At 43.2% G+C, this 18,602-nt stretch overlaps 2 protein-coding genes across 8 annotated transcripts in view; one reads left to right on the top strand and one right to left on the bottom strand.

The window, feature by feature from the left end:
* Window positions 1-44: 44 nt before the first annotated feature.
* Mrps18c (mitochondrial ribosomal protein S18C) lies at window positions 45-5,372 on the bottom strand. The gene is made up of 6 exons (XM_021162692.2): window positions 5,235-5,372; window positions 4,478-4,539; window positions 2,271-2,354; window positions 1,155-1,212; window positions 265-324; window positions 45-179 (listed from the first exon to the last, which is right to left on the bottom strand). Exons 1-6 carry the CDS (start codon window positions 5,323-5,325, stop codon window positions 103-105), a joined length of 432 nt encoding a protein of 143 aa, XP_021018351.1. The 5' UTR covers window positions 5,326-5,372; the 3' UTR covers window positions 45-102.
* Window positions 5,373-5,434: 62 nt separating this feature from the next.
* Window positions 5,435-18,602, top strand: part of Helq (helicase, POLQ like) — a 39,245-nt gene continuing 26,077 nt past the window's right edge. For 3 of the 7 annotated variants that reach the window (XM_021163368.2, XM_029477505.1, XM_029477507.1), the window contains exons 1-6: window positions 5,435-5,801; window positions 7,040-7,748; window positions 11,249-11,427; window positions 12,111-12,311; window positions 12,684-12,756; window positions 16,082-16,179. In XM_021163368.2, the coding sequence (XP_021019027.1) occupies window positions 5,622-5,801; window positions 7,040-7,748; window positions 11,249-11,427; window positions 12,111-12,311; window positions 12,684-12,756; window positions 16,082-16,179 (1,440 nt within the window). In that variant the 5' untranslated portion in view covers window positions 5,435-5,621. Of the gene's footprint in view, window positions 5,802-7,039; window positions 7,749-11,248; window positions 11,428-12,110; window positions 12,312-12,683; window positions 12,757-16,081; window positions 16,193-18,602 lie in introns of those variants that run through there. The other 4 variants (XR_003836710.1, XM_029477506.1, XM_029477509.1 and 1 more) reach the window with 4 other exon arrangements.

Below are 18,602 nucleotides of genomic sequence, written 5' to 3'. Positions count from 1 at the left end.
CGATTGTTCCTAATCCACTGAAAGACATTTCCACTCAAATTAGCTGGAGTCTGCTGACAACCACTTAGAGGTTTATTGGCAGGAACTTTACAAATATAAAATTTATTCTCGGTATCTGATGTTACAAACTCTAGGGTCTTTGAGATATGCAGGATCCTTGTATGTAACTGGCATAAACCCTGTAAAGAGATAATTAAAGTTCTTGGCAAAGACAATGAGCAAAATCTTAAATTAGTTCAACTCAGCTGTGCAGGGAATGCTTACCCATTTTCTGAGCTCTCTTAATGGCTTTAGTTATTTCCCTCTGTTTCTTTCCACAAAGACCTGTGAAAATAAATGAGGTGCTTTTACACGTCAGAGAATGTTATTTCTACATTTAAAACAGTTTTCTAAGTTGAAGATGCCAGGTTTTTTCTGTGACGAGCCAGAAAAGTAAATCTTTTATGGGTTCTTTGGTTTCTCACACACTGGACTCTGTTATTGCAACTGATTATCCAGTGAACAACCATGTGGCAAAAACCAAAACAAACAAAAAGCCAAACGACAGTGTGGATATAGCTATCAGTTGCTGGCACTAAGTTTTAGTCTAGGAGTGGTAATTTAAAAATGGATTTAGCTTTATTATTTTCAGTTGAGTACAGATGCTTGCAGAAGCCAGATGTGCTGGGAAGTGAGGGTGCTCTAATCCTCGGGAAGAACATATACATTTTACCTCTGGGCCACTGGCTAGACCCAAGACAGTGTTCCTAATGCCTGGATTTCTATATGCTGTCGCCCTGTAGTTCCTGTGAGTAAAGGCAATGGCCTCTTGCAGCATTCCCTAAGGACCTCATACCAGGCCCTGTGGCAGCGGGTTTAATAGTCACTTGGCATGATTTGAAGACTTGCCAGTCTCCCGAAATAACAAGCAATCAATGTGATTCTTATCTGTACTTAAATTTCTTTCTTTCTTTCTTTTTTTTTTTTTTTTTGCTTCTCATTTTCGAGACAGGGTTTCTCTGTGTAGCCCTGGCTGTCCTGTCCTGGACTCAATCTGTAGACCAGGCTGGCCTTGGACTCAGAGAGAAATACCTGGCTCTGTTTCCAGAGTGATGGGATTAGTGTGCACCACCAAATCAGCTTACAATTAAATTTCTATGATTAAAAAAAAGTACCTGTTATGTGCCTTCCATAAATGCATCCGGTAAATGGAGAAATAAACTGGGACAAAAGCTGTTTGGGATTATATTTAGAGGGGAAAAATAATATTAGTATATCTGTTATTCAACTCTAAATGAATAAATGTACATTTTCTAAATAAACTACCTTCAAGTTATGTAAACATTTAGTATGTTTCAGACAAAGTTAATAAAATAAAATACTTTGTAGCAACAAGCCATCTTTTAAAAGGTTAACATCTAGTGTATCAAAAACTACACATGATCAAGTGTCATGAATCAGCCTGTCTGTTCTGTGCTGTGGCTACTGACTTCCCTAAAAGGCAGGCATCTAAAATACTGCAGATTACAGCCAGTTAGTAGGACATTTCCCCTGTCATGGCAGGCTACCAGACACAGATTAGGGCATTTACTCTAACTTACTTTTATAGAACCCTTTAATAACACTTTCTAGGTACTAGGCTCTACCTAGGTACTATGGCTCTACCCACAATTATTGCTGCACTGTATTTTTTATAATTTGTTGCATTTTCTCCTTCAAAAGTGGCTGTCATCTTACACTACTGTGAAAACACTTAACTGTAATATCATATCATTCACTTTCCCTAAATTTATTACTTTATTTTGTTTTGTTTGAGATGAGGTTTCTCTGAGTAACCCTGACTGTCCTGGAACTCACTATGTAGACCAGGCTGGCCTCGAACTCAAAGATCTGCCTCCTTCTGCTTCTCTAGTGCTGGGATTAAAGGAGTGCACTGCCATTGCCCAGCTAAACTTGCTGTTTCTAATTTGCTGAAAGCTTATGGAGAAATAGTACTTAAAGGAATGGTATATGGTAGTGAGCTGCAAAGGTCAACTTCCCAAGAGGAGCTTTTCCCAAAACACACATGTCTGTCATGTGCAGTGAGCTTCTGGGCAGAAACAGAGCAAAAGGAGAAATGCTAATCCAAATACTAGTGAGATGAGGGGAGTAGGGCTCACACTGAAGAGCTAACATAGGAAGGTAGAACAAGATTTGACACCTTGAAGTTGCTGAATCCATTCTACATAAAACCTGCTGACATGACGACAGTCCTCTGAGCAGACTCCTAGTCAAGTGTCACCAGTGCTCACCTGCACATTCTTGTAATCTACACGTTTCTCACACAAGACGCACTTCTTAAGAGGCTCCTTGTAGGGGTTCTCCATTGGGATTGGCTAGGATAAAAGGACAGTCTCAGGATGAACTGTGTTAAGACTTAATCAGAAAAGTTAAAGCTATAGCTACAGCTATACTTTTTTTTTTTTTTTAATACAAGTTCTTTATTTTGTGTTAATCTGGCTAAAGAGAGACTGCCACATTAAATATTCTGCCTTGAAGCAGAAAAGGACTTCCAAGATAAGTCAGTTGATAAAAGAGTTCTTGCTCAAATGCTGCGTTTCAATTGCATATAATCAAAGAACCTTAGTTCAATTTAAAATTAATTAATTTAAAATTTTATTTCAAAACAATTGCTTGGTATAAACATAATTTTATCATTCATTTTCTTTTAGATTAATTTATTAAAAGTATACATGTGCTAAGTCATTTATCCATACACAAATTTTCTGCCAGGTGTTTTTCACCATTTCACTTTATAAATAGACAATGTTCCATGGTTTAGTGCAATAAAAGGTTTGTTACCATCACCTTCTAGGGTGTTATGAGAGTCTGTGCGGGCCCTTGTGCATTTTCTCACCTTACTGTTCCTGACACAGTGCCTCCCTCTAACTATGAGAACAGTAGTCACCAATATAGTGACATTTAAAGTTTTGGTGAGCATACGAACAGGATTCATTGTGTGAGATTATGTGTATGTGTACATATGTGTGTATGTGCACGTGTGCCTGCATGTGTGGGCCTCTGTGTGTGTGTGTAATTATGCTTTGTTCTTATTTACTCTCTACTGCTCTCAACCACCCTGCCTTTCTCTCTCTCTCTCTCTCTCTCTTGCTGGTTTCCTTCTTCATTCCCAATAATACCCCTTCTGCTTTTGAACTAACTCAACATATATATTCCATTAACCTCTTTTGTCCCCCTGCCCTTTCCATCTCTTTTCTCACCACAATCCCTTTTCTATGTCCCTGTTTTCTGTTTTATTGAGTGAGTGTGTGTGTGTGTGTTTCTTTCTTGTGTTTCTTGAAATAGGGTCTCACTATGTAGCTCAGCTGTCCTACAACTCTCCATGTAGCACATGGTAATCTCAAACATCCCATCCTTCTACGTCGGCCTCCCAAATGATTTAATTACAAGTTGTACCAACACATTCTGGCACAGGGTCTTAATTTAGAAATGGCTTTGAAATCTATAGTTTTCCTTAATTGTGATAAAGGAGTATGACTGGGTGACCACATTTTTCTGTGGGAAAGAAACAGAATTTGCATTAGTCACATGACCTAAAAAAGGAAATGTAAATTTCCTTTATTTTAAAGTGTGATGCATGAATTAGATGACTAAGGTGGAGCCACATGTGTTTAGACAACTGCTTTGGTATCTAACATAGTCTTTTAAGACTATAGTTTTTACACTTGATTTTAGCCAAAAGACAAAACAGTGATTGTTTTTGTTGTTGTTGTAGTCCAGGATGTATCCAACTCACAAGCTCCTCTTGCCTCAGAGCTTCCTAAGTGCTGTCACAGTACATGTATACCACCATAGCTAGCTTGCCTTGAATATAAGCTGTATTCCTTCTCAGCTCCAGCTAAGTTCTCGTGTGCTGTGATTAGGCTCCCACATCCCTGTTCACACTTGAAACCCAAAAAAATACACCTATAGTTAAAAAGCAACTAGTTGAATGTCTTACTGTAAAACTTGAATTTGGATCTTTTATCAAGGTAGCCTGTCAGATTTTTATTACCTACAATTATCCTACCCACCGAAGCTATATTTAGATATTCTCAAATCATGTATCCTTATATTTAATATCTATGAAGAAGAATACATTACAGACTGAATCGAGGAATTCTCTACAAAACACAAGTGACTATAGTCAAAAAAAGATAACCATTATTTTGTCCTATAATTGAATTCCAAATATTAAAAATTAGGCTGAATTTGTAAATGAATTAGTAATATGGGGGGAGGGGAGCCTGGGGCTGGATAGGTGTCAGTGGTTAAAAGTACTCCCTAATATTACTAAGTACAGGGTTTGTATTCCAGCACCCACACTCAGTGGCTCACGACCACCTCGTTCCAGCTCCAGGAGAATCCAATGCCCTCTCTGGCTTCCACAGCTCCCCTCCCCCACATACACACAAATAATAAAATAATGTCTTCTTTAAAAAAGAAAAAGAAATCTTACCAGGTCCTCACTGCTGGTTACCTGTTCATACTGTGAAAAACTTCTTCTCCACAGCACAGAAACTAAAAAGAAAATGGCAACAACACAATTGTTTTCATTCGCTGAATATCTAACCAAGATTTACGTTTTTAAAGATGCTAGATAATCAAAAGGCACAATATTAAACATTCTTTTCAATGATTAGTTAGCATCCTGTTAGATTTGGGACATAACAGGACTCAAAATGAGCGATTCCAAAGGCTTTGGATAAAGGACTTATATATTTCCTCTCCTATAAATTCTTTCTCCTTTCTACAGTTACGGATTGAAATGCAAATATGTACAGAAACAACAGAATGGTACTGTCATTCCAAAGGAGAAATAAAAAGATTCAAGACATTGACAAAGAAGCATAAAACAAACAACAACAACAAAAAAGAGTTGACTACACCTTGGAAACAGGAGCCTAGATAGCATAACTGTTTCCTGAGAGGCTTCGTCCAAGCAGCGGGTGGAAACAGATGCAAGAGAACCACAGCCAACAAGTGTCCAGAAAGTCTTATTGAGGAGTCGGGGCGATAGGTTTTTGTAAAGTGAATAAATAACGGGGGGAAGTGGTTGACTACACCTCAAAGTCCTCTTCAGCTCTAGGAAACCAGTCTAGGGCGACTCGAGCCTCCCACTTATCTCAAACCTAGTCCTATAGAAATAGTCATTTTGCTAACGGCGAGGACTCCACCGACAATCAGCGGCTATAATGCTATGCCGGACGTTTTACCTGCGTGAGTTCCGCGATCCGTGAAGCAGCCAGCCACGGTTGTCAAATTCTTCCTCCCTATGCCACTGCACAGAGCAACCAGAGCGGCCATGGTCCTCCGCCCTTCCTCTTCCTTTCCGTTTCCCTAAGCGCCCCGACAGGTCCTTTCCGGTGCTCTTCCCCTGTCTGTCCGGGATTCGACGCAAAGGTTCCGGCGCGAACGCGGCCGGGGTTTCGATACACAGCACCTTTGCCTTCCCGCGCTCCCCGGGCCGGAAGTCACGTGACCCGGGGCTGCGCTGCAGAGGGATGGAGAGCTGATGCTGGGTCACCTGCTGGCTCCAGAACGGCGCTACCGGCTCCGGGCTGCACCCAGGGCGGCTGTCGCAGGGACTCTGGGCCGTTGTCATGGAGGACGGCTGTCCCCGCATCCGCCGGCGGGTGTCTGTCCGCAAAAGGAACCGCGGCAACCTGGAGAGCCTCGGTGCCTCCCCGACCCCGGCCGAGCTCCAGCCTGCCGAGGACACGGAGGACGAAGCTGCAGCCGGGAGCCGCCGCCGGAAAACCGGGAGCCCGGAGCACGCCCAGGTACAGCCCTGCTGAGTCCCCGCATCCCCGTTGACTCGCCCGGTCCTGTCATCCCAGGGGCTGTGGTGACAACCGCGTCCCCCGCCCCGGGCACGGCTGCGCGGGAAGTGAAACCGCCTTCTTCCCAGGTGCACATCATGAGTAGCCTTAGCTCGTTCTCTCACCTTTGTTATCCTTTATCTCCATCACTTGGGAGACACTGCTTAAACCCCCGACTTCTAGGTAGATGTCAAACCTACATGCTCCTTCCATCCCCTGTCATAAAAAGTATTCACGGGGCAATTAACTGGCTTGACAGAGAGAAAGCTAGCCTTCCAAATGGCTCGGCTCTACTTTACTAATAAAACGTTTTTATTGATGACCCATTAATTGCTAGTTACGTTATTAAACTAGCCATATTATGTAGACCTTTACAACGGTAAGTGAGTCCTGGGAAATTGAGAGACTAAAGTTGTGACTCAATAAATAATTATTACTTCCCAGTTTACATCTCTGTTCTGTAAGCCACCATACATGAGTGTGCACATGACTGTCTCAATTCCAAGTTCAGAACAGAATTTCATTGTAGTGTCTAGTGGACCATTGTAGTGTCTAATGGCACAATCATGATTTTGTAGCAGACCAGCTTCTACGTTAGTGCCTGGGCCGGAATTACCACAGTTATCAGAAGCATCTATTGAATCTTGGAGATGGTTACTGTTCTTTCATTCTTAAATGCTTTAGCATAGGTTTAAGAATTAAAATGCCAAAGACTGGGCGGTTAGGTTCAGCAGCGGAGCCTGGGGCAGGCCCTGGGCTCACATGGCAGCACCAGAATAAATAATTTAGAATTCCAGTATCACCCCTTGGGGGATGTAGCTGAGTTGGCAGAATACTTGCTTAGAATGCCCAACACCCTGGGTTTGATCCCAACACCTCCTAAAACCAGGCATGGTGAGGCATTCAGGAAACAGGCAGGAGGATCAGGAGTGTGTAGCCTCAGTATGGTGAGATCCTGTTCTGACTTTTAAAAAGAAAATGATTCTTAGCATCCTGATATCCCATAATAAGCCAGCAGTACTGTTTAGGCAAGTCAGAACAACTCTCTGGACTTGTTTCTTTTGTTTGGTGATGATAATTAATATGTATTTAGAGGATAATTTGCATATAGTGATATCATTGGGATAGTCCTTTGCTGGGACATTTGGTTTTTTTTAAGTGAGGATGGAATTCACATTTGTATCTTTGTTTCCTTACAGGAAAATGACAGCGAAGAGGACATGTTTGGTGACTATGACAGCTTTACAGAAAGTTCCTTCTTAGCTCACGTTGATGACCTGGAACAGAGATATATGCAGCTGCCTGAATGTGGGGACCGTGATGCAGACTCTGGCACCAAAGACCTTTGTTCAGCAGGCCTCAAAAACAACCTCAGAGTTACTACTGTTATCAACCTCACTGACCCGGGAACTAGTGAGCACGGCCAGAAGCAGGGTCACCTAGATGTCCCTGCTGAGCCAGAACCTGGACACGATCTCTCGTTTGATGTGCCTTCTTCTCAAATTTTATACTTTGAAAATCTGCAGAACTCTTCAGAAGCTTTGGGCGATCCATGCACTAAGGAGACAGATGGGAACCCACAGAAGTCATCACGTGAAGAGTTGGTCTCCAGCCACACAGAGCAACCCCAGCCAAATAATGACTTCTCTAACGTCAGAGCTGCTTCAGAGTCAAGCAGGAGAAAAAGTCTGAAAGACCATCTGAAAAGTACCATGACTGGGAACGCCAGGGCCCAGGCCCCAGTATTTCCCAGGAGTAAACACCTCAGAGAGGCGCTCCTGTCTGAGGAGATCAGCGTCGCTAAGAAAGCCATTGAGTCACCGTCAGATGATCTTGGTCCTTTTTATTCGCTACCCAGCAAAGTGAGAGATCTTTACGTTCAATTGAAAGGCATCAAAAAACTATATGGTAATGCTTTGTATAAAAAGGAAACCAAATTTATAGTTCAAATAGTATTAGAGTATTAATCCAAATCAGTGGAAGCAGGTGGTTCCCTGGTTCCGTCTCTGATCTCGAATGACCAAGAATATCAGTTGCGTTAACCCTGCATCCGTCTCGTGGACTTCTTTCCTTGCTGTGTATTGTCCTTCTCAGGGCAGGTATCTGGCTTTGTCTTAAGTCCATTCACTCCTGTGCCCTCGAGTAAGTGACTAAGACTAAGGAGCCTGAGCCCTGACATGCTTCCAGAGCAGCTGTGTGTCCTACCGTGGCCCACACAACTGAGTTTTCACACTCTGCTTCTGACTTTCCTCTGATTCGTTTTTCTTGTTTCTTTGGCATTTAGAGTTGTGGGAATTCCTTTGAATGCTCAGAATCTTAAGTGAAAGAAGTCAGTAATAGCAGTTAAAATTAAAGCGCATTTAAAGAGAGCTAAGATGTAAGTGCAGAAAAGACTACAGTAGGGGCTGGAGAGTTGGCTTAGTCATTACGAGCACAGGCTGCTCTTCCAAAGGACCCGGGGTTCCGTTCCCAGCACCCACACAGCAGCTCACAACTGCCTGTAACTCCAGGAGATCTGACACCATCTCTCACACATACAAGCAAGAAGAACACCAGTGCACATAAAATAAAAATATTTTTTTTAAAAAGACAGCAGTAATAATAATTATATGATGTTTTTCAAAAGCCCCGCATCCTTGCATATATTTCAGATAGACCATGGTAAACAAGGGGACAGTAGCTGCCATACTAGGAGATCAGTCCATCAGCCGTCACTGGAAGCATCCTTGGGAGAACTTTTGAAGTATTTGAAGATGTGGATTGTCAGGAGAGAGTCAGGTTGAAGTAGAAAGATAGGAAGCAAAAGACTACCCTCAGCCAGTAAGAATCTAGACATTCTAGATGTCTCAGCAGCTAAGATGTCTGTCCCCTTAGGACTGTCTGGTTCTCAGCACCCACACGGGGTGGCTTACGGCATCTGTAACTCCAGCTCCAGGGGAATCTGAGTCCCTCTTCAGACCTCTGGGACTAGACATGTACTGTACGCATAAACACAGAATCCAAGAAATTCTAAATTGTGAGGCACATGGCTTGTGAGCAAACAGTCTTGTGCTGGGTAGTGTACAGCCCCAGAGTCCTTGCCCTCAGGAGGTGGAGGTCAGACGATCAGGACTTCAAGGTCATTCTCAGCTACACAGCAAGTTCAAGGCCAGCCTGGGCTACTTGAGACCCTGTCTCAATAATACTCAAAGAACCCTTTGTTACTCTAAGTACAGGCTAACTTTCTTCCCTCTGCCCTTCCACTGGCTGCTTTGTTGAGTCTCAGTCTGCTACCAGAGGGATTCCTTGCGGGTAGGATTTTAGGACTCTCCTATTTTGTTTAGCTTTTGGGGACTGTAGGTAGTTTGTGGTATCCGACGTTGAACCCATGACATGAAAGGTACTCTGCCGCTGAACTACATACCCAGCCTTCCTGTTTGGAAACAGGATCTCATAGCACAGGCTTGCCCCAAACCAATGCTCTTTCTACATCTATGTCCCAAATACTGAGATTACAGGCATGTAACAGTGCTTGGCTAGGACAGGAATGGAACGCAACCTTAAAGTAGCTAGCACTGTGCTTAGTATATTGTGTTTTGGAGAGAACTCAACTGCCAGGTTTTGTCAGCCTCTTTAACTCTGGCCTTGTTGCTTACACAGTGCCTTATCTATCTAACGGGTTCGGGGAGCAAGACAATGGTTTTGTAGTGTAGTTAGCCAAATGCACAATAATTAGAACAACTGTCAGTTATATTCAGTGTCTAAGTGAAAGCTTCAGCAAACAGCTTTGCATATGTGAGGGTAAGTGCACGTGTGCACACGCCTGTGTAGCTGAGTTTCGGTACAAACACCTGCAGTTTCATAACTGGTGGCTGATACCAATCAGAAATAATTTACATTTTAAATATTTTGGTTTATTTATAGTCCGGAGATCAACTGTAAGGCCTTGCACGTCACGTACACGCTTTACTACTGCGCTGTTTAATTTTTTTTTTTTTTAAGATTTATGTATGTGAGTACACTGGAGCTGTTTTCAGACACACCAGAAGAGGGCGTCAGATCCCACGGTTACTCGGGCATAACTATTCCAATGCCTTGTTTTGTGGAGGATCTCACTGTAGCCCTGGCTGGCCTGGAACTCACAGCAGTCTACCTGCCTCTGACTCCCTTTTACCAGGATTAAAAGTCTGTACACACTCCAGCCTCGCTTTTTAAAAACAATATATCCAAGCCCTTTAAATTAAGTTTGGGGTGAGTTTTCTTAAACTATAGAATGTGTAAATTGCTCAAATTTAGACTCAGTTTTTGACTTTTTTTTTCCCATTTGTTTATTTTTGTATACTTGTATGTGTAGGGCACACATGTGAGTCAGGACAACTTGTGGGATTTAGTTCTGTTTACTGGGTGGGTCCTTAGGATCAAGGCTTGGCCACAAATGACCCTGTGCACTGAACCCTCTCACCCCCTTAGATTCCCATTTATAAGCTGTGACTAACAAAGCTGCAGCAGCTTTGTTAACTTGTACTCATTAGACAATGATGTCACAAATGTTCCGCACGTGCTGTGTGCACCCTCCTCTATGTGTCGATGGAGAATCCTAGAGGAAACTCAGTGTTCCAGAAAGATCCTGGCAGCCAATGTTCTCACAAACCGTACAGTGGTTTCTTCTCTCTGTAGTCGGGTCTGGGTTTTCTGTGTGCGATTTTTTTTTCCCCTTTCCTCTTGGTAGGTTACTTGTTTTTATGTATCGATTACTTTGCCTGTTTCTCTAATGATAGGATGCTACCACTTGGGCGAGAGATATGGTTTAGCAGTAAAGAACACTTAACTGATCTTCCAGGGTCCTGGGTCCAAGTCTCAGAGCACCAAGGCACATACAAGTGGTGGATGGCATATATGTATGTATATGTATGCAAAATGCAAGCTAAACAACCAACACGGAATTCACTAGCATTGATATGTACTTCATATTACTTCCATTATTATTTTGATCCAGGCCTCATGGAACCCAGTCTAGCTAGGTAGTTGGGGGTGAATTTGAACTTTGATCTCTCTGTCTCCACTACTCAGGTGCTAGGATGACAGGCATGAGCCACCAGACCCCTCTTTTTAGAAAGAAAAGATTTCTCTGCCTTTATTTATTTATTTATTTATTTATTTATTTATTTATTTGTCTGCCCTGCTGGAATCTGATACCTGCAACTGTAACTACTGTAAGGGTGAGCCAGCTGCCTACCTGTTGACAAGGTCTGAGCTCAGACCTGCTGGCTGTGCACATTCTGGGCTTTGGGCATTGACCATTTGTAAGAATCCCATTTCTCCTCATGAGAAGATTGCCACGTCGAGATACTGGATTTCCTCCCAGGAAAAAAAATCCTGAGAGCATAGAAGGGAAAATAATCTCTTGCATTTTTCTTTGAATTCTATAGACTGGCAACATACTTGTTTAACGCTAAGATCTGTGCAAGAAAGAAAAAATTTAATATATTCCTTGCCAACGAGTGGCGGAAAAACCCTTGTGGCTGAGATCTTAATGCTGCAAGAGCTGCTCTGCCGACAGAAAGATGTCTTAATGATCCTTCCGTATGTGGCCATTGTCCAAGAGAAGGTATGTGGTTAAATAGCTGTAACTTTCTAATACGACGCTTTCACATCTAAAGACTAGCACAAATGTATTAACTTTGAGCTGAGTCACGATATTTTTTCAGTATGTACAAGTGCTTGACTGTTTCCAAGTAGTAACTGCATATAGTTTTTCCTAAGCTGCTCTGAGCTGTCTCTTAAATGTTCCATTCATATTTAGCCTGCTTTTTCAACCAGAAACCAGCTCATTCCCTCATCAGGATAAATGAGTCAATCCCATGTGGCTTTTATATAAAAGGCAAGGAGTAAAATCTGTTTTCATATTATGGTTTAAAAGCTGACACATACCAGGGTTGGAGCAGGGGTTAAGAGCCTTGGCTGCTCTTCTGGGAAGTCTCAGGCTTGACTCTGAGCAGCCAGCTGGTGGCTCGAAACCATCTGTAACTCTAGTCCGGAGGGAATCCATCACCCTCTTTCTTTGGCTTCTGGCACTGCATGCACACAGTGCACGGGTGTGTGTGCAGACAGAACACCCATTAAAGAGTTACATGTTCTTATTTGGTAAAGATCATGGCCTTATTAAACCCAGCTCTTCCTAGCTCGGCGTTCCTAGATTGGACCCACAGAGGGGGACAATTTTAGATTAAGGGAGTCCCTGACTTTTAACTCAGCCTCTTAATGTGTGGTTTTGTTTATTTAACATTCTAGATCTCCAGTTTATCGAGTTTTGGTATAGAACTTGGTTTCTTTGTTGAAGAATATGCTGGAAGCAAAGGAAGGTTTCCTCCAGTTAAAAGGAGGGAGAAGAAATCACTGTATATCGCCACTATCGAGAAAGCGCACAGCCTGGTGAATGCCTTGATCGAAACCGGCAGGCTCAGCACTCTGGGTCTGGTTGTCGTCGATGAGGTTGGTTAACAGCATATTTCTGATACCAGCTCTTCTCCCTCTTCTCCAGCTCTGGATTGGATCCTCTTAGTAACTAACTTAATGTGCAGAGAGCACAAGGGGAGACATTCTGTGGTGGGCAATCTTAAGTCAGGTCTCTTGAAATGTGAATATGTGTCTGTGGAGATATTTTATAATGGTACTCATTGAGACCCTGATGTATCAGGATGCTACCCCAATTTTTACTAACCTAAAGCATTAGTGAAATAGTATATATGTACTAGAGTTCTAATACCCAGTACATGTTCATTCTGTTTTGTGCACAAAACAGCCGTTTTGTATGGACAGGAAATGAAATCTCTTTTACTCCCCACCCCCACCTTTAAATCACAGCTGCACATGATTGGTGAAGGGAGCCGTGGCGCCATACTGGAGATGACCCTGGCAAAAGTCCTCTACACCAGCAGTGAGTATTGACCTGTAGTCAGATCTGTGTGTAAACGAGATAATTCTATCACTAGATTATATTGCTTTGAACAAGATATTTAAGGTCCCTGCCTCAGCCTGTAAGCTCATGTTTTTGTTGAAAGAATGTGGCTGGGTGAGGATTACAAAGGTGCTTGCAGCGGGCCTGGTCCCAGACAGCTGCCATTGCACGCTTAGTCACACCATCAGCCTCCATATCCCTGTGAGATAGGGACCAGGACAGTGCTGGCCTGGTGAGACAGTTGGGAGGGTTGCATGAGAACGCATGCTGCTTCTCCATGGCTCCACGCGGCACTGGGTCCAGTCCACTGCTACCGTTGTCCTTGGATTCATCACTATCTCCCCAAAGGAACAATAGCTTTTTTGATCTTTTTTTTTTTTTTTAGACAGGGTCTTATATATAGCTCTAGCTGACTTGAAACTTGCTTATAGACAGTGTGGCCTCCAAGGCACAGAGAGCTGCCTCTGTCTTCTGAGTCCTGACATTAAGGGCTTACACCACTCTGCCTGGCAAAATGTACTTGAGTGGTCACTTTAAGAAACTATTTTACGGCCGGGCGTGGTGGCGCACGCCTTTAATCCCAGCACTCGGGAGGCAGAGGCAGGCAGATTTCTGAGTTCGAGACTAGCCTGGTCTACAGAGTGAGTTCCAGGACAGCCAGGGCTATACAGAGAAACCCTGTCTCGGAAAAAAAACAAACAAAAACAAAAACAAACAAAAAAACCAAAGAGACTATTTTACAGCATCCAATTGTCTTTAAGCATCCATAAAATATTCTAAAAATCTATATTTATCGATATGGTGTTGTAGTGCTTACCTTACATATGGAAAAACTATAATGTCATTTGCTATAATGCCATGTCATTGGAGGGTGCTAGGCATTGAATCCAGTATATCATATATTCTGATCATGTACTCAAGTACTGAGCTACACCTCTGACCCCAAAAATAATTTTAAAAATTATGAAAGTAATTGCATTTATGCAGACTGTAGCACCATGCAGCCTTGTCTTTCCTTTTCAAGCTACGGAGCAGCAGCTGTTTCCAGGCCCTGTTTCTAGGGCTGAGTTACCAGGGCAGGTCGCTGGTTCCTGCCAGCATCCAACGTGGACATCCGAGAGAATGAAAAGACAGCAATAGGACATTCCACGGTCTGGTCAAGGCAGAGGCCCGCAGTCCTGGCCAGTGTGTAGTCCCACCCCCACTGGCTCCTGACCATCTTAGCTGCAGTCTTTGCAGAGTTGTTGGAAATGGGAAATCTCTTCCTAGGAGGCAGGCTCCTGCTCTGGGTACCAAGGCCCAGCATGAGACCACTAGGGGGTGTCACTTTTCCTTAGGTCCATCATTTCAGTGGTCCAATCATAAAGGAGGAGCTTAAGTGTCACCTTAGGATATCTTCGTTCCTGCCAGGATGGTCACGCTGCGATCATCTTACTCTAGACTTCGAGGACTGGCTGTGTGCTGTGGTCTGTATTTCCAGGTTACACTTCCTTTCCAAGTAGTATCTGCTAGGTGACTGTTCTGTGAGCAGCCACCGTCACCTAAAGTTCATTTCCTTCAAACCCATCTTCAGTGTAAACTTCCCATCACCATTTACCAGCAAGTAACTAAACCAGAATCTTGGAATCTTTTTGAACTCCCACATTTCAATGTTGCCCGTACACAAGTGATCCTTCTACCTCAGCATCCCAAGCAACTGGGTCTTATAATCTTTACTCCTTAACAGTCAGCACCCCGTTCCTATCTGGTTACCCCAAGAATCTCCTGGAGAGTCTCCTTGCTCCTTGGCACTGACTCTTCAGCTTCGTGTCTCATCCTTCCTGCCCGATCGGTCGCCACAGACAGCACCAGAGTCTTCTCTACCGGCATCCTGGTCTTTCACCTCTCCCCCTCCCAGCCAGACTTGTCTAGTATAGGTACAAAGATCTTTACAAATGCAAACCCAATTACAGTTTAACCATTCACCTGCTGTAATAGCCTCCTCTTCTGCACATGCCCCAGGGTTTCTAGCACAGCCTTTCTTGGTTGGGCCAGTGCTTGCCTCTTCAGCTTCTGGTCCACCCTGTCCTACTGCAGGCAGTATCCTGGATAATCATTTCAAGACATGAGATAGTGTCAATGAAGAAACATGCTAGAAAGGCTTAGCTTTGGGTTTAAAGCAGTAGCTATGTTTAAAAATTCATCTACCTTTATTTGTTGTTCTATGTAGATAATAAATTTGCACGACCCCCCCCCCTGCCGCATACCAGAAGAGGGCATCAGATCACATAATAGATGTTTATGAGCCACCATATGGTTGCTGGGAACTGAACTCAGGACCCCTGGAAGAGCAGTCAGTGCTCTTAACCGCTGAGGCCATCTCTCCAACTCTCAAAATATTTTTTTAAGTTGACGAGAAACTTTTCATATGAGATGAAAGTTTGAAACTAGCTGAACGTAGTAGTTTACATCTGTAATTCAGCACTTAGGAAGCTGAGGCAGGGGGATTGCTGTGATCTTTAAACTAGCTAGTGAGTTCCAGGCCATCCAGCACTAAATGATCATCAGACTTTGGTATTGTTTCAAGGCGTTTCAGACTCATTTAGTCATGTGTCCTCTACAGCTGTCAGATGCACAGCCACATTTCAGAAACTCAACTCCAGAGCAGTCTAAAACTACTACTTTTTTTTTTTAAAGTTTATTTTATGTATATGGGTACATTGTAGCAGAACAGATGGTTGTGAGCCTTCATGTGGTTGTTGGGAATTGAATTTTTAGGACTTCTGCTCTCTCCAGTCGTCCTCACTCACTCAGGCCCAAAGATTTATTTATTATTATACATAAGTGCACTGTAGCTGTCTTCAGATGCACCAGAAGAGGGCATCAGATCTCATTACGGGTAGGTGTGAGCCACCATGTGGTTGCTGGGATTTGAACTCAGGACCTTCAGAAGAGCAGTCAATGCTCTTACCTGCTGAGCCATCTTGCCAGCCCCAGTCTAAAACTTCTTGTGTGCTAGTATAACATCACAAATGGAAAACATTATTGTCATTTGATGGGGTACAGTGAGAGCACAGCTGAATATAGGAAACAAATAATTATGTGGTCAGACTTTGGTCACTTCAAGATCTTCTTTATGTATATACAAATATTCCAATTTGATAAAAATCCCAAATGTGAAACATTTCTGGTGTAAACACTTCAGATATACCTCATCTTCCTGTTCCCTGACTCCAGACCACTTAGACAGGGTAGCATTGAAGTGCTGCTAATGTTTCTTTCAGACATAAATGAGATGTTTCCCTAATATTTTGGTTTGTTCTAGAAACAACTCAGATTATCGGCATGAGTGCAACATTGAACAACGTAGAAGACCTGCAGGCGTTCCTTAAAGCCGAGTACTACACCAGTCAGTTCAGACCAGTATGTACCCAAGGTTTGCGCTGTATTGCTTATTATGTAGTCATCTTAGAAGTGAGCGCGGTGACCATGGTGTACTGTAAGACTGCTGAGTGGGAAAGGCGCGTGGCTCACTCAACCTTCCTGTATGATAGCAGTTTACGTATGAAGGATGTCAACTGAGGCTGGAGACCTGGGCTTAGTCACTCATGTATTATACCCAGAACAGTGCCGGAGAGCGGGCCCCAGTGAACGTTTACTGAATGGACTCTCCCAGGGCTTGTTTTATGTTTCACTTCTTAGTATCTGAAGTCAAGTTTTTAATTGGGCAAGATTTCAAGAGATATGTTCAGACGTGCTGTCAAAAACAATTACCTTAGTTATTACTTCAGGAACACATTACACGAAAATCGGAACAGTGCAGACAGTTAGCATGGCTCCCATGCGAGGGTGATATGAAAATTAATTACACGTTCCATAGTTTTAGTCTCACAAAGCCCCACCCCCTAGGTGTAGAGCCACCGCCAGTTTTACTAAAAGGGAATCAATCTGGAGAGACAGCTCAGTGGTCACGGCACTGACTGCTCTTCTAGAGGTCCTGGGGTCAATTTTCAGCATCCACGTGGTGGCTCTCAAAGTTCTTATACACTCCAGTTCCATGGGACTCAGCGCCTTCTGGCTCCCAGACACTGCACACATGTGGTGCACAGGCAAAATGCAGGCAAAACACCCATACATATAAATTAAATAAATAAAATAAGGGGCAGAAAATCAGACTTCCCAGGGAAGAACACCCTGGTAGGCTATCCAGCCCCAAGTGTTCAGACCTAAACACTTATGCATGCAAACAGTTCTGAGTGGACTCAGTAGAGAGGGTGTGTGTGTGTGTCCAACGATGATTTTTTTAAAAAGAGGTCGTGAATTTGAAAAAGGACAGAGGTAGAGATGGGGTGGAAATGATGGGGATTTAATATTTGTGTACGGATTCTTTAAAAGAACTTTTTTTTATTATTTAAAGAAATGACCTTAGCCAAGCTTGATGGTGTGAACATGCAATCCCAGCATTCGGGAGACTAAGGTAGGGGAGCTTGAGTTTTAGGCCATCCAGAGCTACATACTCAGCTCAGGGCTAGCCTGGGCTGTCTAGCAAGACTGTCAAGGAAAAAGCTTCTAAAATCTTTTCAAGTGCCTATGCTTCAATAGTTACAGTTCTTTTAAAAAATAAGCTACAATTTGACGTGGACTTTTTTCCCCCTTTGTTTTGAAACAAGGTCTCCTATCCCAGACTGTTCTGGAACTAACTACCTAGCCAAGGATCGTCATGAACTCCTAATCCTCCTGCCTCCGCCTCCTAAGTGCTGGGATTATAGGTTCAACACTGTACTTCACTTACACGAATTTAAATGTAAATCTAACAACAGCATTCCTAAAATGCTTGACTAAAGTAAAAGTGTAGCTCATAGTTACTTGAAGATGGTGTGTAATGTACTCATGCTGTCTGTCTGAAATACCAGTGTGGGTCTGTGTCTGGGTTCTTAAATAGTAATCTTGAGGGTCACTAAATATTATCTTGAAATTTACACTTGTACAAATGTTGCGAGCCGTCCAGCGGCTCATATGGACGGGGTACACCTGAATGGCAGGCCGGAGCTGAAAGAAAGGGAAACTAGGCGAACAAGAGAGAAATGGAGCCAAGACAATATTCTGATCAAGGCTCAAATGTTTAATGGCGACTGCGCTTATAAAAAGGGGGGGAGGCCCATAGCCTGGAACCAGCGACAGTAGCTGAACAATAGAGTGATACAAAAATATAAAAAATTTCAGGAAATGTTTTCTGGCCTTAGATATCAAATTAAGGATCTACTCTCTTTGGTTGGGCTGTGGTGGTATGCCTTTAATCCCAGACAGAAGCAGGTGGATCTCTTAAGTTCAAGGCCAGCCTGTAGAGTTCCAGGGCTATATAGACAAGCACCCTTCTTGGGAAAACAAGCAGACAGATAAACAAAAATCCCTCAAGACTCCACTTTTAAAACCCTGACCGGAGGGCAGCGGAGATAGCCAGTTATTAAGGTGTTGCCCCTGCAAGCGTAAGTGCCTTCGTTCAGTCCTCAGACCCACACAGAAAGGCCAGGCATGTTCACACCTTACAATCACAGTGCTAAGACAGGGTCTAGCCTGGCCTCCTGGGCAAGCTTCAGGGAAGTAAGAAACTTGCCCTAAGAATAAGACAGGCGGTGCCCAAGGAGTAACCCCTGAAGTGTGTCCTCTTACCTCATGCATGTGCACACAAGGGCGAGCACTTGTGCATACATAGGCACCTCACCTATGCATGTGCACACGCGTTCATACACACACATACACACTGAAAGAAAATGTCCATGAGTCTTTAAGTGGCATTTAAAATGAAAACTAATGACTAACACAGAAAGTTGTAGGGTTTTTTTTTT

The sequence above is a fragment of the Mus caroli genome, chromosome 5 (assembly GCF_900094665.2).
Source record: "Mus caroli chromosome 5, CAROLI_EIJ_v1.1, whole genome shotgun sequence".
Lineage (NCBI taxonomy): Eukaryota > Metazoa > Chordata > Mammalia > Rodentia > Muridae > Mus > Mus caroli.
The sequence above is the reverse complement of the archived record's forward strand: the minus strand, read 5'-3'. Positions and strand labels throughout refer to the sequence as shown.

Excerpts from the sequence above, each read along its gene's own strand:
- Mrps18c (XM_021162692.2), bottom strand. The coding sequence starts at position 5,325 with ATGGCCGCTCTGGTTGCTCTGTGCAGTGGCATAGGGAGGAAGAATTTG. Across the intron at positions 4,540-5,234 it reads GGATCGCGGAACTCACGCAG|TTTCTGTGCTGTGGAGAAGA; the intron begins GTAAAACGTCCG and ends TTTTCTTTTTAG. Across the intron at positions 1,213-2,270 it reads TAGATTACAAGAATGTGCAG|CTTTTGTCCCAGTTTATTTC; the intron begins GTGAGCACTGGT and ends AATCCCAAACAG.